This window comes from Salvia splendens, chromosome 15, assembly GCF_004379255.2.
Source record: "Salvia splendens isolate huo1 chromosome 15, SspV2, whole genome shotgun sequence".
Taxonomy (NCBI): Eukaryota; Viridiplantae; Streptophyta; class Magnoliopsida; order Lamiales; family Lamiaceae; genus Salvia; species Salvia splendens.
The window spans coordinates 2,005,253-2,026,592 of NC_056046.1; the positions used below are offsets into that span (position 1 = coordinate 2,005,253).

The window sequence follows — 21,340 nt, forward strand, 5'->3', positions numbered from 1 at the left end:
AGCTGGAGATATCTGCCTCGATTATTCTACTATTGTAAAAAGAAAAAGTTGTCATTCCTGGTTAAAGAATCTTGTTTTAGTGGAAAAGGCTGGCTGAATTAATTGGCATAAATGAGTAAGTGCATATTGCCAAGCTATATATGAAGTAGTCGTGTTTTAATGGTTGGCGACACAAGATATGACTTTCCGATTCTTATATAATACGCCTAGCCTTGTGCGTTCCAAATTGAAATAAGGAATTTAGGGTTTTTCGCCGCCACTGCTGCCATTCCATTTACATAGCAGCAGAAGAGGTAAACTCCCCCCCCCCTATGTTTTTCTTTCCATTACAATTAGTTTGTTTGATATTCGTATCGAAATAACTGGTCATCTATTTTATGGTTTCTTCTTTTGGATAGAAGCTTGGAATCGGAGATTTTATTCACTTCTTTTGGATAGATCTATGCAATATTAATGTGTATCAAATTTTCATGTTTTGGTTATCCGTTTAGTGCCTTTCAAATAATCTCCTATCTATGTATTCATGATGGATATTGTCTTGTTTAGATCTTGCTAGCATGATGTTGAGTCAAGGATTGTCTGTGTCTTGAACTTAATTTATGGTTTGGGAAGTTTATTTGACTGTAACGAAAGAAGCAGAACCAGGCTCATTGAATCAGACACTTGCTTGGATGTTAGACTTGCCAAATTAAAAGATTGATTTGCGTCGAGTGTGTTGGTTTGTGCGTGCTTGTTAAAATGTATGAAGTCTATTTATAGATGAAGTTTATAGGTAGTAATAATTATTTAAATGTTTGGGTTCAAAATACGCTCTGCATTTTTTTTTGCCAAAATCTTTCAAAGAAGAGAATCGATCTTTATTGATAGTATTAAGGAAGACGGTTACAATAAACATAGTATCAAACGACGTAAGATAGATGGGAGGTTAGTAATTAACCTCCGAAGATGAAAAAAGCAAAGGTGATCGATGATGCAGCACACATGTAGACTTGAGATTATTCGACTTTAAAGTCGAAGTTGTAACAACTGACTCCCTCGTATATACCATCAGTCAGATCATAATATGTAATTTCACCGGTGGTGGAGCTTTGATCTTCTTGACTGTAACTGTAAGGGACATTGCAAGTGCCCCTTGTCCCAACATAATGAACTTTAACCGTACTGTTTGCCGGCACAGGAACCGAGCCCTGAGCCGTAACACTAGTTGTAGTGGTTGTGGTGGTGTCCCACTCAAACGACCCGCTTATCTCAAAAGAAACTTCAATCTTATCCTCGGCTATGAAGGGCACCTCTGTTTCGATGCTGGCGGTCACCCCTGCTTTCAGCGAAAACCCGCGGCTAAAAGTATAAGATTTCTGGTCTTGATATGTGATCTGCACACTCATGGTATCCACTTGATCCTTGGTGTTGGTGAGGGTAGTAGTGCCAGCCAAAAAAGGAGTCTCGCCATATATCCTCGCGTCCTCCATCCGATAAATCACGTCGTAGATCTTCCTGTACATCACCAGCTCCTGCACTTGGAATTTTGCTGATGTCTGGATAGAGTCGGCCAGGGCAGCTAGACAGTCGCTCACATTTGCGTCTGTTTTAGGTATGCAGAAGCTGTTGTTCACTTTGCTTTGAAGGGCTATGGTGTTTTCGTCGATTTTAATCGGCCAGAACATGGTGGTATCCGCACTCTTCGGATCGTCATTAAAATCTCCGTAAACCCAATCACCATCATAAGAAGCCACAAACCAGAACTTGCCAAAATAATCAGAATTTAGCCGCACGTGTCCGTCGGGCATCAGTGTCACGGTGTGGCCCGATAATTTGTCGGTTGCATCGTTCGATCCCAACTGTAGGCGCGCACCAAATAGTTGGATGGCTTTGAGGTACATCCCGTTGTCTCCTTTCAGGGCTATATGCTTAGGCATCTTAACCAACGCATCCCAATCCGTCATCCCAAAATTCCCGAAGCCATAGTCTTTGCTGAGGCACAGATTGTTGGGAGCGTAGGTGGACTGCACGGACAAGCCGGACTGGACGTGAGTGAACTTCACATGACCCGATGTCACGCTCGGCTCAAAGAGTGTGCAAAACGGGTCTGTCGTGTCCTCTACTGGCTGGTTTGATACCGCGACGAGGTTGTAATTGTCTTTGGATCTTTGCCAGTATTTGTTGTTGTAAGTAAATCGGAGGTGAACGTAGTTGTTGTTCACTGTTACTTTCTCGACTGCGATCTTCACGAGAGGGCTGAACACGCTGTCGCCTCCGTAACCAAGGTAACCGTTGTCCTGGCAGCATGCATATGGGTTTGAAACACCTTCTGGGATGAGGAGCACTATGGAGGGGGGGATTGTCATGTTTCTCCAACTTCACTACAATTTTAATGAGATTAGCATCGATAATGTACAATCAAATTAACTTCAATGAAACCATATATACAAACAATATGGACTATTTGAGAGTTGACTTACCAAAGTAGAAATGCCAAAGCTTAATTTGTGTGTAGGTGTGTGTTTGTAGAAATGTATGCATTGCACTCCATTTATAGATAAAAGTTTAGGATGAGGCCTACAACCATTTATTAGACTGATACTCTTTTTCCTTCATGGTGTTTTTTCACCATGGAGGTTTTAATGAGATCGTGATCATTCTGTGGTCTCCAAGGTTTGGGTTTTGTTTCATTTGGCTTTTTTTTTTAAATTGTGTAAATAATATACTCCTAATTAGTAAAGCTGATTGGCGACTCAAAACTCTATACCTTCTCTCTCAAACTCTGCATACATGGAGTAAAGCTCGATTGCTTAAATATAGATATTAAATGATCCATTTCTGCTTCGTGTTGAAAAAGAAAGAAGAATGAAGAAAATAGGTAAATGGAAGAAAAGAAACTAATCATAGAGAAGAAACGCACTTCAAACAAATTAACTAACAACTTCACTAAACGCTGAAAGTTGAGTTAGCGATACACTAACATCTCTTTAATACTATATTTAGCGTGTGTGCACTCAACAATTTGTCAATAAACAAGTAACTAAAAATAAAATAGAATTAACCTTTCAATTTCTATTAATATTAATACAATAATATGTAAATAAATTGGATGGTTCAAATTTAAAATATAAAATAATTCTTGATTGTAAAATTTACTTATAATTTAATCGAAATAGATCTATGATCCATTTTAATTTATAAATTACTACACATATATTAACAATCATAAAATATTTTGATACTATATTAAATCATTCAGCAGGATTCATCAAATATCATTCTTAATTAATTTAAAATTTGTATGCTGATAATAATTAGTTGGTTTTAAGTTTATGTTTGATAAATAATTAATATTTTTTATTTTAGTATATGCATGTACTCCCTCCGTCTACGAAAAATATGACACATTGTGAATGACATGTGTTTTAATGTAGAATTGATAAAGTAAGAGAAAAGGAAAAAAAAGTATGAGAGAAGTAGTGTTAGAGGGATGTGGGGTTCATATTATTGGTTGAGAGAAGGGAAAAAAGTAGGAGAGAAGTAGTGTTAGTGAAATGTGGGGTCCATATAATTAGTAAGAGAGAAGGGAAAAAATTAAGAGAGAAGTTGAAAACTTTCCTTTTTTTGAGCATCCACAGTGGTTATAGCCCAGCCATAGCCTAGCCACAAACTCCTCCTGCCACATCATCAATACTAAAAATCATCCTGCCACATCAGAAATAGCCCAGCCATAGCCTAGTCATATCATAAATAGCCCAGCCACATCAATAGCCACATCACTAATAACATAATATACGGAATTTAATTTACGAGACATATAATGGAAACATTAATAATACTATTTTAATTTTAAAAAAAATACAATAAATTAAAAAAAGTACAAAAATTGTAAAAAAGTACATTAATAAAAAAATTACATTAAAAAAAAAGTACATTACTTAAAAAAAATTCACTCGCCGGCTCCCTCGCCTCCGTCGTCGCCGTCGCCACTGTCACCGCCGCCTCCGTCGCCACCGCCACCGCCGCCTCCGCTGCCGCCTCCACGCAGATCGTCATTCATGCTCTCGAGCAATGTGAAGAGAAATCTCTTCTCCTGGGAGTCCGTCGCCGCACGCCATTCGGCTAACGTCTTCACCATCATCTGGCGCGTTTGTTGACGCGCGAAGTACTTGAGATCCTCTGTAGACTGGCGGTCAAAGGGGGATGCCGACTGGACCTCCTGGGAACCCCCGGCGACCCCCCTCGCCTTTCGTTGCGCCCGCTTTTGCCCAGCGGGGCGAGGTCGGCGGCCGAACGAACAAGGGTTGGGGAGCACCTGTTCTGTCTCGGGGAGGTCGTGGGAACCACCGCTGCTGCCGCTGAAATCCCCGGTAAAGTTCAATCGTTGCTTCTTCGGCCAGCCAGCGTCGACACCTACTCGGAATTTCTCGGAGTCGTTCAGCACAAGATAGCAGTTCCAGTAGGTGAAGTCCTTATACAACCCGGGCTGGGGGAAGGCTTTCTCCGCTATCCTCCTGCAGTCGTCCTCCGTTTGGCCACTACTCTGCATGCGGAGGGCGTTGGCGTACAAACCCGAAAATCGGGAGACGGCAGCCCTGATTCGGTTCCACGCCTTCCGGCAATCCTCCCCGTTGTGTGGCCTCCCCTCCGGGCAAAATCGCTGGTAGGCTGCTGCTACCTTGCCCCACACGTTGACGATCCTCTGGTTATTAGAAACAAGAGGATCGTCGCAAACACTCACCCACGCCTTTGACAGCGCAACGTTCTCCTCGTCCGTCCACCTTCTCCGTACCGTGGGGTCATACCCACCCGGCTGCGACGACTCCCCGACCTTCTTTCCCTTGCCCTTCTTCTTTGGGGCGCCACTACCCTGCACTGCTCCCCCGTTTGAACGGGAGTTTCCGGAACTCCGAGACTATCAAACCTCAAATCCGACAACGAAAAATCTCTGTGAATACTTTTTCTAATAATGTCATTTTCATCAATAATGATAATTTTTGGTTGGTTGAGGGGACTACCTCAAGATAAGAATGTTGATAAGAATTGGTGGGCTCCTTTGTTCATTCCTCCCAACTCAAACATTATCACTATGATTATCGTTATTAGAATAGTTTTAATTGCCTCAGTTTAATTCTCAAAAAGCAACGATCATCCGGCCCGGCGTGTGAGGCCACCGTGCTGTCGTTGTCCACGTCAGCAGTCACACAGCTGCCAAAGAATGCCTTAATTTCCAAGTAGCTCCAAAGATTGGCTAGGGTTTTGAAATGGGATGGAAATTGGGGAGACGCAGCGGTAGAGAGATTAAGAGTTAATACATTTGGAGCGAATTGATTGCTAGAGAAGATGGGAGGTCGTGGGTATATGCTTAAATCTCGCACATACCGTTTTGGGGAGTTTTTAAGTATATAAATTTACTAATTCAACCCCATAATGCACAAAATCCACCAAATAATGAACCAACAGGATTATATCTATGCTTCTAATCCGGATCATCCATCCATCTAATCTAACGCTCCAAATGGAGAAGGAACTTAAATCTAAGGGGATAAAAGGAGATTAACACTACCCTATATATATATATATATATATATAGAGAGAGAGATATATATATGTCTCCACTACAGTTTCGATTTTAGATAGAGACAACAACGTCTCCAATAATTCAGGCCAATTAACTAGAAAATGGTACTCCATATTGCTAGATTTTGTTTTGGTAGTAAGTACCTTTTAAAAGATTAATTTAGTAAAATAAATCTTTAAATCATTGATTAGTTATTATTTTCCGGCAACACCTGAAACTAGGCTTTCCTGGCAGTCGGGTGGTCGGCCGCCCCTCGCGCCACCCAGATTTGCCACTCTTATTATTGGTCTCACAGTGGGACAAATTAATTATTCTAATATATTAATTATCACAAAAATAGAAATTGTGATAATATAAAACATTTTGATTAATCTTTATTTCAAAAATTTAATTTACAAATAATATATATCACAAAGATATTTTACTTTAATTCTCTGTGAATACTTTTTCTAATAATGTCATTTTCATCAATAATGATAATTTTTGGTTGGTTGAGGGGACTACCTCAAGATAAGAATGTTGATAAGAATTGGTTGGCTCCTTTGTTCATTCCTCCCAACTCAAACATTATCACTATTATTATCGTTATTAGAATAGTTTTAATTGGCTGAGTTTAATTCTCAAAAAGCAACGATCATCCGGCCGGCCCGGCGTGTGAGGCCGCCACCGTGCTGTCGTTGTCCACGTCAGCAGTCACACAGCTGCCAAAGAATGCCTTAATTTCCAAGTAGCTCCAAAGATTGGCTTCTCACCAATCTTTGTATAAATTGAACACTATTAGTATTAACACAATACCAATCAAATAATCGCCGCCACATTGGATTCCATTGCAAAAAGTTACATTTTGTCTTGGTTCGCCGTAAGTAATTTATGCGTACAACTTTTTGTTGTTTTTATCGAAAAGCACGTGTTTTTAATAAAGCCAACCAAGATGCAATTATATTATTGTTATTATTATTATTTTTTCTGCAAATAAATTTAATAAAACAACATATTTATGAGAGGTACGTTTTCATTGTTTTAGCATTAACCTTTAACCAGCTGGCAAACAATGCCTTAATTACAAATTTCCAAGTAGCTCCAAATTTAATCGCCCAAACATTTTGACAATTATTGGCTTCTCACCAATCTTTGTATCCAAAGCAGCGAGCCTGGTGAAGTCAGATTCATTAGTATATGCATGTATTATAAATGAAGAACCATTAGGAATAAAAAATTACATTATATTAACTTTAATGTATGTAGCTCTTGTTTTTAACCTGATTTGCTTGGCTAGTTTGAAATAATAAAGTTTATGATTAGTGTCATAAATTTATAATCCAATCAAATTCCACTTCGATTAGTCCATAATTTGAGTAAAGTAACTTTGGCTCCTTTGTTCATTCCTCCCAACTCAAACATTATCACTATTATTATCGTTATTAGAATAGCTTTAATTGGCTCAGTTTAATTGTCAAAAAGCAACGATCGTCCGGCCCGGCGTACCCTGCATCCCGGGCTGCATCCCCGGCTGCCACTCTGGCATCATCTGCATCCCGACTGCCCACCCCGGCATCATCTGCATCCCGGGTTGCATCCCCGGTACCCCTGCCCGCCCTGCATCCCCTGCCCGCCCGGCATCGCCTGCCCGCCCTGCATCCCGGCATACTACCCCCGGCTGCCATCCCGGGCTTCATCTGCTGCCAAGGGTACATGTTGTAGTACCCGGCCATCGGACCCCATCCACCTCCCACGGGTACCGTGGGAGTTTGAGACCCGCTCGTTACTGGAGTAGACTCGTTGTTGTTCTCCATTTTGAAAATTTTTAAATAAAAGTGCTGCCCGATCGCCCGCCTACAACGGCGGCCAGCCGATCGGCGAGCGCTAAAAAATCGGCGTGCGCTCGCTGTTACGATCCCCCTATATCTTAGGATTCCCCAAATATTTAGTTATCTTTTTATTCATTTGAATGAAGAAATAATATTCCCACATTACTTGTGCAATACTCCTTATCAAACCTTGAAGACTGCCGACGGAGGAAGTTCTCCGCGCCAGCCACGAATTGAGCCGCCGACCCCAACGTTCGGGGCGCCGGATTGGTGTGTTGCGAGTGTAATCGCAGGATTTCTTTGTTAAGAGAACGTTGGGGTCGGCGGCTCAATTCGTGGCTGGCGCGGAGAACTTCCTCCGTCGGCAGTCTTCAAGGTTTGATAAGGAGTATTGCACAAGTAATGTGGGAATATTATTTCTTCATTCAAATGAATAAAAAGATAACTAAATATTTGGGGAATCCTAAGATATAGGGGGATCGTAACAACTCCCCCACGGTTAAAATCCACCTTGTCCTCAAGGTGGGAACCACGGACCCACGAGCAAAGTCGACGATAACACAAGCATTGAAACGTCACCTCCTGGATCGAATGCGACTTGGAACAAGATCACCATCATTTCTACGCCGTCTCTCTCCTCTCTCGCCTTCGTCTTCACAAAATCATCCTTGATGGCTGGGACTTGGAGGAGGCTCCGGATCATGCACCGGCTCCTGACGCCGGCATCATTCCTACGCCCCCCAAACTGCTTGTCCTCCATGAATCGCTGCACAAGGACTCTTACCAGCTGGAACTCCGCAGCAGTGAGGTTGTAGGAACGCCTCTCATCACCATCTACTCTATCATCTTCATAATCATCATCAGAGTCCAAACACTTATGCTGTGAACAATTATCAACACATGATGAAGATGAATCAGTCACTCCCACCACATCCCAAAGCAAGTCCGAATCATCACTCATCTTCACAGAATGGCATTCCATCTTTGTGAACTCATCATCATCAAAAGTAGCCTTATCATGATTATTATCATCTACTAGAGATGATTTTGAATCATCAGCCTCTTCAAGAAAACTACCCATCCAGTTCGAGGAATCATTTTTTTCCTGATGAGCATCTGATTCTTGATCCAGGCTTGAAGAATGGCAGCCGGGAATCAATTCGATTTCATAGCAAAATTCTTCATCCACCATCTTTTCTTCAAACCCCATGATTTCAGGGCGCCAAGGTTGTGTGCTCAGGCGTGGGCTGCGCTGCTGCCGGAAGTGATCGGTTTGTCGCCTGGGTGTATCCCAACGACTAGGCAGACACTGTGGTGGCTGATCATAATCCGAGTATCCTTGCGATGCACGGTGAGGCGGTGGTTCCCAACAAGAGGGCTGCCATGACCGTGGTGGGTCGTAGGGCTGGAAGCTCGGTATTGGTCGGTTACCGGGAGGATCCCAACCGGAGGGGCGGTTGATGGGGGGGTCCCACGATGTAGGCTGTCGGTACCCCCGAAAACCCCTATCAAACTCCGTTGTGACGCGAGCTGCTGGTCTATCCCAGCTCGTGCGAGGCCACGAAGCAGTGTGCGCGCGATATGGAATCGTGCCAGAGCCAGGCTGTGCGAGCCCTACCTCTCGCCTGTTTAAATCACGACCCGTGCCCCTACGCCGGCGGACATCCCCACAACGGACACGCCTACCGTGATTGAAAACTGGGGGGCAGTCCTCGTCGGTCGGCCAGACGTCTCCCTGGGAACGATACCCATCGACGTCCCCGTCGTCCGAAAAATAGGGTTGATCCGGTTTGGGAAGGCGTGTGGCCTTCAACCTATCAACCCTTCTATCCCTCGCATCCAATTTAAATTCCAATTGATCAAATCTTGCCATAATTTTGTCCAGCGCTGACAAAGTAGGTACGAGCGCCCCCGATCCATTGCGCAGCGCGCTGCTTGACTCCGGGTCGTCTCGTCGTATCCGCTGCCATCCGTCACCGAGGTAGCCACTCGCCGTGAAGCGTCGGGGCTGATCGGCCATGGTTGAGCTCTGGATGAAAGCACTAGTTGTTAAGAGCACAATTCTCTTAACAAAGAAATCCTGCGATTACACTCGCAACACACCAATCCGGCGCCCCGAACGTTGGGGTCGGCGGCTCAATTCGTGGCTGGCGCGGAGAACTTCCTCCGTCGGCAGTCTTCAAGGTTTGATAAGGAGTATTGCACAAGTAATGTGGGAATATTATTTCTTCATTCAAATGAATAAAAAGATAACTAAATATTTGGGGAATCCTAAGATATAGGGGGATCGTAACAACTAGTTGATACGAGTATTAGGATTAGTATTAATTAGTTTAGATATATTAGGATTTGCATATCTTTTCTTATATTTGTTTCTTGTTCCCTAAGCTAGTATTCTAGTATTATAAATAGGGCTAGGTTGTTATCGTTTTATTCATTCAATCAATATATGAAATTATCATTCTTTTGGCTCAATTGAGTAGCAAACAAGAAACATCTCCTAAGGTTGCCGACGAGGCTGATCTCGCGCTCAACCGCCCCTTTTTGCCGTCCAAGTCACGACCCAACGTTGGGCGCTCGACAACGACGACATCTCGTTTCTTGATTTTGTGTGGAAATCGACGTTAAGGATTTAGGTCCTTACCAACTGGTGCTTTCATCCAGAGCTCATCCTCCGTCTTCGTTCATCCTTAACCCAAATCTCAGCAATCAAAAAAAAGAAGAAGATATATTCTTCACCAAAAAAAAGGTACCACCGATCACCTCCCACTGCCGAGCTTCACCGCCGCCGTTATGCGGACTCACCAACAATATCAGCCCCCGCACCAGATACACCCTATTATTGCAAAACTCGATCGCCTATTGGACATGATGGAATATCGTCTGGACGCAGCAGAGCGGCGCATTGACAACCGCCGTCCGCCCACTCAGCCTGAGCCAAAACCACCCTACGTCTTACGCCGCTTGGATCCACCTGATCGTCGCCCACGGACGGGATACTCGCCCATCGGGTACCGCGATTGCGCGCAGGATGCGCGCCCTCGACGCCGCGGTGGCTATGCCGAGAGGGGCCACCTATTTGATCATGGGGATCAACGAATCCAATTAGGGTTCGATCGCCACCCGATTCACGCAATGCGGCCACACCGCCCGACGTGCTGGGACCCACCAACGCAGCAGCAGGACCACAGTTACCCATCCTTAGATCACCGGCCCCGACGCGCGGAGACGTGCTGGGGCCGGCCTCACCATCGGGAGGAGGTGCGAGCACCGCGAGGCCATTCTGCCTGCCACCAGCCCCACTACTTGAGCCTTCCACCGCGGGACATGTACGGTCAGCCCGCGCGGGTGACCAATCAGACCTCGTACCAGCCTTTGCGCTCGCCTACCTGTTGGGACCAGTCTGGATTGCACAAGCAGCAGGGATACCCGACAGACGACGGCGAAGATGAGCTTGGTGATTTTGAGGACTCTGTATTAGAGACAGCAACAAAGGAGACCAAGGATAGTGATGCCGACAATTCGGATACAGAATCTGTATTAAATGTTGTCATTCGATTGCCTAGTGAGAATCATGGATCTAGGGAAGGTAGAGATGGCAGACCCGAAGACCAACGAGTTTCATCGTTAGACGATGCAGATGAGGACGCTTCCATTGAGGAAGGGCCAAAGGTCATCGCCTCATTCCCGGTTGTTCAATTGCAATCAAAATCTATTGTTGAGAATTGTTGGGGAAAGAAAGAAGATGGTGCTTACACAGGTTCCCGCATAATTGTTGGTGTCTATGTGGATGTCAGTGTCAGTGATGTTACAAGCATGAAGCCTCGATTACCATCGCTCGACGCCGATGCAAGGTTAATTCCTCTACGAAATAACACGCCGTGTTTGAGCATTCATGAATGTGTGGCAGAACTTTCCATTGTAGCGTTGAATTTGGACGACCACATTAGTCTACATTTATTGATTTTTTATGGAGGTGATAAAGGGAGACATTCAGCGGTTCGATACACTTTTGATCCAGGAGGAGACGCCTCGCCAAGCTTTTGCTTTCAACTCTTGTCCTTGGTTCGTGGTTCCCACCTTGAGGACAAGGTGGATTTTAACCGTGGGGGAGTTGATACGAGTATTAGGATTAGTATTAATTAGTTTAGATATATTAGGATTTGCATATCTTTTCTTATATTTGTTTCTTGTTCCCTAAGCTAGTATTCTAGTATTATAAATAGGGCTAGGTTGTTATCGTTTTATTCATTCAATCAATATATGAAATTATCATTCTTTTGGCTCAATTGAGTAGCAAACAAGAAACATCTCCTAAGGTTGCCGACGAGGCTGATCTCGCGCTCAACCGCCCCTTTTTGCCGTCCAAGTCACGACCCAACGTTGGGCGCTCGACAACGACGACATCTCGTTTCTTGATTTTGTGTGGAAATCGACGTTAAGGATTTAGGTCCTTAACACTCGCCTACAGAATAATAAATTGAATAGAGTGTCATATGCATATGAATATGAAATGGTTTGTTTTTAAATTATGTTATATATTGTTTCTGATTATATGTATTGTATAAAAATATGCTTGATGTTTGTATCATGTGAGATTAAAGGTGGAAATTTATATATACTGAGTTGTGGCTCATATAAACCACTAAATTTTTCAGGAATAAGATAGCAGTAAAGTTTTGACTGACGTGGGTCATAGGAACTCCACGTGTTATCAGGTTCGGCGGCTGACGCATATTGGCAACATTCTCCTCCTCATCATTTTGCATGTAGATAAATGTATAGTATATAGAGTGGTGAGAGGGTTCCACTACTTTACAGGATATTTTGAAATATGTATCGGATAAGTGTTTGCTTGAACTTATATAATATGAGTGTTTAATGAATTAGACATGTGTATTGATTGCTTTTATGTTAAGGGATTTATTTATTAAAAGAGTATACGTCAGAGGGGTTGAGGTGTGACAAGCCGGACTGGACGTGAGTGAACTTCACATGACCCGATGTCACGCTTGGCTCAAAGAGTGTGCAAAACGGGTCTGTCGTGTCCTCTACTGGCTGGTTTGATACCGCGACGAGGTTGTAATATTCTTTGGATCTTAGCCAGTATTTGTTGTTGTAAGTAAATCGGAGGTGAACGTAGTTTTTGTTCACTGTTGCTTTCTCGACTGCGATCTTCACGAGAGGGCTGAACACGCTGTCGCCTCCGTAACCAAGGTAACCGTTGTCCTGGCAGCATGCATATGGGTGGTTTGAAGTACCACTTGGGACGAGGAGCACTATGGAGTGGGGGGTTGTCATGTTTCTCCAACTTCACTACAATTTTAATGAGATTAATGTACAATCAAACTAACTTCAATGAAAGCATATATGCAAACAATATGGACTATTTGAGAGTTGACTTACCGAAGTAGAAATGCCAAAGCTTAATTTGTGTGTGTTTGTAGAAATGTATGCAGTCCATTTATAGATAAAAGTTTAGGATGTGACGTTTCTACTATTTAGCGGTTTGGTTTAAACCTGTGTTTTAAGACATAATATTTGGTTGGATGGTTTTCCCATCATTAGAATTTAGATGCGTGCTCTCCTTGGATTACTTTCTCCCTAATTTTCATCTAATATTTTCTATCACAACCAATAAGTTTGTTAGTGACATAGTAATTACTTACTTGTACTACTAATACTAGTGGTCTGTGTTGTGAATCCTCCCAATACTATTCTGAAATATATGTAGATTAACTAGAAGAAAAAATCATACTCCCAGTCTCAGTACTACTATCAAATATCAATGTACAAAATTGCTTGTTTTGTTTATTTGTATTCCTTCACTAAATTCTTATAGCCAAAAAAAGAGAGAAATAAACTATAAACCCTACAATTTCAGAAAATGGCAAAGAAGAACCAAAAATCACAGATACTTGTTGCTTGTAATGTAGTCACCAACAGTCAAGAACACATGTTCCCCCAACACCACAGTCACCGGAGGCAGATCTTCGATGCAACCGACCCTCGTCTTGCCCATCCCATGTTGGAATTCCGCTATGGTGATCCCTCATCAACAAGTAGGCCAGCAATCCCTGCACCTGCTTGGTGTTCCCATCGAACAATGCAGCGACACCGTCCAAGTTCAACACGAGCGCTGGCCTTGCTAGTGTGATCGCGAAGGACAGGTTCGATATCCCATGGTAGCTCTCTTCAGCATGGGGAGGAAGCAAAGAATGTGGCAGCAATGACGACCCGAGCGCCCCTCTGATGTAAGCATCCTGCGAATCAAGGATTTCCCGACAAGTTGTTTCGTCCTCGTCCAATGACCTGAAGAACACCTCCACCATGTCAGTGGGTTCTAGTGCACCTTTCTTCCGCAGCTTCTGGACCCGGTTCACAATCTCACGAGCAACTCCGGCTTCATACAGAGACTCGTCACTGCGCAAGTCCAACACCACCAAGACATCGCCATCTCCTTTAGCATCCACTTCCTCAGCCTTTGCATTAAACTCTCTAGTTATCTTGACATCACTGAGCTTTATAACATGTGTGTTGATAGTGAACTCTCCTGTTTCTTCAAACTTCAAGATATCGTCTGTTGACATCGCCTTCACTGCCTTCGCAACCTCCCCCATCGATTTCCCAAGCCTTCTCCCCAGCACCCCAAAATCAGGCTCTGCACGCAGCGTGGCGTACTTGAGTGTGTCGTTACATGGCACCAAAGACTTCACGTTGAGCTCCTCGAGCACGTGTGAATGGAGCCATGGATTTACATGCTGTGAGAAGGACATAGTAAAGAGTCGAAAGGGCAACTCTGCAATCTTCTTCCCCAGTCCGACCTTTCAGCCTCTTCCGATTAAATCGAACATACGTATTTGTTAAGTCGTTAAGAAACTCCACGAGACGAGGAACCATAGTGTAGAGCCTATAACCATCCATTTCTTCACGTACGAAATGTACTAAGCTCCGTGTAGCCGAATTGATCCACTGGTCCAGCACAATCGAGGAGTTCTGAAGGACGGAATGATTGAGTGGTGCAAACGGCGCAAGCCCCTCGACTTCAAGGCGTTTAGCATTCCGCACAAGGAACCTATAAGCATTATACCATGGTAGGAACACATCTTTGACCACACCATACACCCCTTCCTTCTTAAAACGCAGCGGCTCAGCACGAACAACTGGAGAGTTTATCATGTAGAGCGCAACGCATCAGCTCCATACTCATCGATCACTTCAGATGGCGGAGGATAGTTTTTCAGCCTCTTACTCATCTTCTTCCCATCCTCAGCCAGCACAAGCCCATTACAAATGAGGTTTTTGAAAGCAGGCTTTCCGAAAAGTGCAGTCGAGAGAACCATGAGAGTGTAGAACCATCCACGAGTTTGATCTAGACCCTCGGCCACAAAATCTCCAGGAAAATTGTTCTCAAACAGTTCCACATTCTCAAATGGATAGTGCATATGAGCGTAAGGCATGGATCCGCTCTCAAACCAACAATCGAATACATCCTCCACTCGTTTAAGAACACCACCACCCCGCTCCGAAGGGATAGTAATATGATCAATCTTATGACGATGCAAGTCAGTGACCTTCTCACCAGAAAGTTTTTCCAGTTTCTCAATGGAATCCACCACAACAATCTCGTCACCGGCTTCATTGCTCCACACAGGAAGAGGAGTGCCCCAAAACCTACTCCAGCTGACTGCCCAGTCCCTAGCGTTCTCAAGCCAGTTGTGGAAACGTTTCTCCTTCACAAACTTTGGCACCCATTCAGTCTTTTCGGTATTCTCCAGCAACAGCTGCTTAATCTTTTCCACGGCCAAGAACCAGCTTGGCACGGCTCTGTAGATGTGAGGAGAGTCTGATTTAGGGTTTAGGGTTTAGCTATGTGTATACCTTCCACTTTTCACTAGTCTCCCCTTCTCTTTTACAGCCTGAATGATGTCTTTATCTGTGTCTTTATCTTCCTTCTTCACTTTCTGGAACAATTCTACTTTTGTTCCAGAGAATTAATGGAATTCCATTTTAATGAAGGAAATTAGATTTATTCCGATTGGGGGAGTGACGCACAAGGGTTATGCGTCGTTATTATTGAACGACGCACAACCCTTATGCGTCGTTGGGTAACGACGCACAAGGATTATGCGTCGTTAAAAGACGCATACGGGTTATGCGTCTTACCCTAATGACGCATAACCCTTATGCGTCACACTGGTAAGCATTCTCGCCTGTCACCTTGGTGACCAGGGTTCGATCCCCGGCAACGGCGTATTTTTTTAAGTGATTAGTATTTGATAAAAATGAGTTATTCTAAACATTTGTTTTTGGCAAATAGATATTACTCTTATAAAAGAATTAATTAAAGAAGTTAAGAATAAATGCCCAATCTAATTGGTCCCCCAAAACGAATACATGTACATTGACAAATTAATTTATACTTCTATTATCTATGACCACTGTTTATTTTATTTTATATATTAAGTTTATTTTTGAATATCTTAAAAATTACTATTGTTTATGTCGTTAATGGTATAATAACATAAAAATCAAAACTTTATTCACTTATAGATTACGCTTATATAAAATACATGGCATAATATTATATAATATTAATTAAATAATCCAAGTCTTTATGTTATAAGAAAATAAAATAATGCTTATTATAAAATAATTTCCAAAAGTTCTTGCTGCAATATTGATTAATGAATGTTCTACCCACTATTATAATAAAATAAAATAATGCTTATTATAATAGCGGTGACTATACTCTAATAAACAATAGTAAAAATGAGTCATTGCCAGGGATCGAACCTGGGTCACCCGGATGACAGGCGGGAATGCTTACCAGTGTGACGCATAAGGGTTATGCGTCATTAGGGTAAGACGCGTAACCCTTATGCGTCTTTTAACGACGCATAATCCTTGTGCGTCGTTACCCAACGACGCATAAGGGTTGTGCGTCGTTCAATAATAACGACGCATAACCCTTGTGCGTCACTCCCCCAATCGGAATAAATTTAATCTCCTTCATTAAAATGGAATTTCATTAATTCTCTAGAACAAAAGTAGAATTGTCTCGAAAGTGACAATTCTGGCCACGAAACTCAACAATTCTATCTGTGAAACATCCATCATCATCTACAGCCACAACCAGTTCTTTCCCCTTCTCCTTGCTGAATATGCCATTGTCAAGACAGACAAGGTAATCATCTTCCCCAAACGCAGGAGCGCAGTGAACAATACCAGTACCGCTCACATAACTATCTGCCATGACTTTAAACGCAAAACCAGAGTGGTCCTTGAAGTAATCGAACAAAGGGACGCACTTCTTCCCCACGAGAGAAGCACCACTAAACTTATCCAAGATTTCATACGTATCGACATTCTTAGTTGCCACACTCTTCTTAGCCTTTTCGATAGGAAGTTCTGATAATCTAGATTCAGCAACCACAAAGACTTTCCCGAAAGATTACTAGGCAGCGTCCACGGCGTCGTTGTCCACGCAACGAAGGAAGCACCATCAGCATCATTAACCACAGGAAAAGCCACCATTATTTCTGGATCAGAAACCTCCTTATAGTTTAAATTAGCTTCAAAATTAGATAAAGGAGTTTTACAACCTATACTATATGGTGTGACCTGCATAAAACAACATTTATCCAAAATCAGCAACAATTACACATCAATTTTGAATTTGAATACCAATAGAAACAGAGAAGTACCTTGAATCCTTTGTAAACAAGTCCTTTCTGATGCAACTGCGCAAATCCCCACCACACACTCTACATGTATTTCAAATCCATGGTTTTATAATCATTCTTAAAATCGATCCACCTTCCCATTCTCACCAAAGTCTTCTCCCATTCGACGACGTATCTCTGCACAATGCCGCGGTACTCTTCATTGTAAATCGCGATTCCCTTCTCAATCACATCTTTTTTGCTCTTAATCCCCAATTTCTGATCGATTTCATGCTCGACGGGCAGCCCGTGGCAATCCCAGCCGAATCTTCGGGTGACGTGATGCCCCGTCATCGACTGATAGCGCGTGACGATGTCCTTGATCGTTCCGGCGAGAATGTGGCCGTAGCGGGGGAGGCCGGTGGCGAAAGGCGGGCCGTCGTAGAAGATGTATTCCTTGCAATTTTTGGTGCGGTCAAGCTGGGTTTAAAAGGCGCTGATTTCTTCCCACCATGAGAGGATCTTCTCTTCCTGAGAGGGGAATGAGAAGTCCTTTCCCTCGCAGACGTCCTCCATTGATACTCGATCGCCGTCTAGGGCTTTGGATTGGGGATTTAGTCACTCATAAAAATCAGTATTTAAAAAAAATGAAATTACAAATAAACTCACAAATATAAATTCTTATACTAAAAAAAAGAAAAAAGAAATGGACTCAAATTCGGCTCCTTGTACAATAATTCCACTAGGACAAAGACTCTATACTCATAAAAATCAGTATTTTGTACGGTCATAAACTGCAGCAAACGCAAAACTACTTAATTTGTGTATTTTCTATAATTAAAAATCACGAAATAGGAAAGCGAATCAATCGCAGAGAATATTGAGGTATATTTTATAAACTACTGCAATAATTTTATATAATTAATTCCTATATCTCTGGAATTCATAATAATAAAAACTTTGGATGTTTTAAAAGAACGAAAAGTGGGAGGGAGTCTAAACAAAATCAAATAAAATAAATAAACTGTTGGGTGTAAATGAATTAATGAGGAAAAAATTTAAATCAATCAAATTCCAAGGCATTTCTTTTAATTATTTCAAAATTTCAAGTAATGAATTATAATCATGGAAATTGTGGTTATAAAGGTTGAAATAAAAGAACAATATTTTTTTATCGTATGAAAGATGCAATGAACGATTTCTTATAATTATTTCATCAAATTCCAAAGCCAAAAATAATATTATTGGGAAATTACACATGCATGTAAAATATTTGGAAACATTATTTTATCTAAATATTTTATTCAAATACTTGAAATTCATCAAATATTTAAACAAAAATATTTCATCCAATGGACGCAACTGAAGTTGCCTATCCGATTCCAAAAGGCCCGGCCCATTAACATATTTTTCGGAAAGGTCCTCACCAATAAATGATCTTGAGCGCAGTGGGAAAACTTTTAAAAGAAAGGAAAAGGCCCACAAAAAAGCCCAACAAGTAAAAAAATTAAAATAGAGCTAAATAGATTGTGTTTCCTATTCATAAGGTTATGATGATTAGTTTCTTAATTATTCAACTTTAATCTCGTATGTTATGAGATTGTGTTTGTATTGGCTGATTAACTAGATTGTTCATAGTAGTGATCAAATCTATAATGTAAAGAGCGAAAATATATAAGAAGAGAGTGCACAATTCAATCACAATAAAACAGTAAATCAAGCTCCCTATTCTTACACACGTGCTCCTAAGTCTCGGCTTCAATCATCTGGCTCAGCTTCTCGTTCTCTTCCTTTAGCCTGTCAATGTCATCCTCTCTGATGAGCTCAGGCAACCACTCTGCTTGCTCTTGCTTTCGTCACCAGATCCCCGCACTAAATGTTAATGATCAACATTATGTAATCGGACTTGAATCCATGTGTTGCTCTGCAGCCAGAACCTCTCGTAGTAATCGGACTTTATCACGACGTGGCCGTCCTCCATCGGAAAAACCTCGTACCCGGAAGCCACTTCGTCCCGGTCGGAGGAATTGAAGCGGAAGTATCTTGTTAAGAACCTAAATTCCTAACGAACCGATAAAACGGAAAATAACCTGATAAAGAGAATCCGGCACCCGTGAGGGTCGGCGGGGATAAGGATCTGGGCGGCTGTGCGCGGGTTCCAACCCGTCGGGCAACGGCTACAGATCAGATATACGTTTCCTGCTGTGCGCGGAGAGATTCCGTCGAGCAGCAGTTAGCGTAAGGAATTAGGGATTCAAAGAATCACACATGGACTTGGCCAAAATAATATATTCATTGAATGATTAAAATGATAACAAGCTCTCCTATTTATAATACTAGAATACTACTACCCTAACAACTTATTAAATAAGAAAACAAAGATATGGTGAAAAAAAAGATAACTAAATAATTGGGATTTCCTAAGATATGGGATTCGTAACATATCTGTAGTATATGGGGAGGCCGGTGAGGAAGGTGAGTGTGTAGAGCTTTGAGGAAGCAACCATTGTAGACCGCCTGCGGCATACATAAGACTCTCCTTTATTCATGTTGATCGCGATCACGATGTTCACTTGCCATGTTTCTTCGACCTCTTTTGCCCCAAACATAACAATGGAATACAATTATTTCAAATAATGTAGATTAGTAGATTACATAACATAACTATAAGACTTGAAAATAAAGGGTGGGGAAAGAAGATTACCTGAAGGATTGTAGTAAGTAGTAGTATCTTTCTTCGACTCTAGCTCGATGAGTTTTCTTCAAAAGAATCACCTCTATTTATAGATAAAGTTTATGGCACTGCAACCAAATGAATTCGTTCCCATGCATTGTGTTTTTACTATAAAATCATGTATTCCAAAGACTATTTAATTATTTTCTATGAATTATTGGGAGCCCCTTGTCAATCCACCTCACGACGCCTAATCAACCTTAAAAAGACAAATGAAAAGAATAAGTTCCCACTAATTTAAAGGATGATATTTTATGGAGTCACGAGATCCAAGTTTATTACTCCACATTACTACTACTTTTAATTACAAAACAGGTTTTCATTTTTCTATTATCTTGTAAAGCATCATCATTTTTTAATAGATTTACTTTTTTATACATTTTTATTTTTAACGTATTTATGATATCAAATGCCTTTAATTTTTTCATGTAAAGTGTTTTTAATATTATTCTAATGTTATTTTGTTTTTATCATTTCTAATTTATTTTGTTAAGCATTTTAATTCTTTTTATCTTTTGTATTTCTAATGTATATATTAAACAACTGAAACGTTGTTTAAATAAGTCAAAAGATGATTTCTCATTATGCAATATTATAAATTTATGAATTTCTAGCCTTTAATTTTTTCATGTAAAGTGTTTTTAATATTATTCTAATGTTATTTTGTTTTTATCATTTCTAATTTATTTTGTTAAGCATTTTAATTCTTTTTATCTTTTGTATTTCTAATGTATATATTAAACAACTGAAACGTTGTTTAAATAAGTCAAAAGATGATTTCTCATTATGCAATATTATAAATTTATGAATTTCTATTTTCGACTATGGAAATTATTCAAATAAAAACACTGGAACGTAATTCGTTTTCATATACAATAGGGTTTTTTTTAACAAAATAATAAAAGATTTATTAAATTTTATAATTTCATATTAATATAATTATTTATCACACCCTGAAAAGCTTCCCCCCACTTATTACAGCCAAATAAATTCATTTCGTCCATGCATTGTGTTTGTTCTAAAGTTTACGTGGTTTTTTCTCTTAAAGAATGTTTAATTATTTTCAGCGAACTTACTACAGCCAAATAAATTCGTTTCCATGCATTGTGATTGTTCTAAAGTTTACGTGAATATTTAATTATTTTCATTGAATTATTAGAAGCATCTATTCAATCAACCTCACGACACCTAAGCAACCTTAAAAAGATAAGTTCCCACTACCAAAGTATGAAAACATGGAATCTTCTGAGGATATGTGCATTTAAAATAATATAAAAATTAATATTTCTTTTATTCTATAAAAATAAAAATATTTTTAATTTTGAAATGTCCTACAAAAATATCCCCTTCTATTTTTAGTAACTTCTTTCTCTCTAATAAAGCGGGCCTCATTATTATTCGCTACTAATAATACTATAATTACTTTTTCTTTCCATCACTCTCTTACCTTACCAATTGTACATTAATTCCGGTGTCATCCTAAATGTCCATATTTTTGTGGGACGAATGAAGTAATATATAAGGTAGTGATAAAATGCAAACTCTAAATAACCGTTAGAAAAATGTCAACAGA

General features: G+C 41.0%; 1 protein-coding gene and 1 pseudogene across 3 annotated transcripts; both read right to left on the bottom strand.

The window, feature by feature from the left end:
* Positions 1-835: 835 nt before the first annotated feature.
* LOC121769234 lies at positions 836-12,813 on the bottom strand. Of its 3 annotated transcripts, none has more exons than XM_042165974.1 (2): positions 12,775-12,813; positions 836-2,360 (listed from the first exon to the last, which is right to left on the bottom strand). In XM_042165974.1, the coding sequence occupies exon 2, from the start codon at positions 2,343-2,345 to the stop codon at positions 996-998; it is 1,350 nt and encodes a 449-aa protein (XP_042021908.1). In that variant the 5' UTR covers positions 2,346-2,360; positions 12,775-12,813; the 3' UTR covers positions 836-995. The 3 variants fall into 3 exon arrangements, with proteins under 3 accessions (XP_042021908.1, XP_042021909.1, XP_042021907.1); XM_042165975.1 differs by lacking the exon at positions 12,775-12,813 and adding an exon at positions 2,460-2,669 and having other exon boundaries at positions 836-2,355; XM_042165973.1 differs by lacking the exon at positions 12,775-12,813 and adding an exon at positions 2,460-2,669.
* Positions 12,814-13,108: 295 nt separating this feature from the next.
* Positions 13,109-17,655, bottom strand: LOC121768906 (annotated as a pseudogene).
* Positions 17,656-21,340: the final 3,685 nt, after the last annotated feature.

What these genes read in the sequence shown, in the direction of transcription:
- LOC121769234 (XM_042165974.1), bottom strand. Translation starts at nt 2,345, where the DNA reads ATGACAATCCCCCCCTCCATAGTGCTCCTCATCCCAGAAGGTGTTTCA.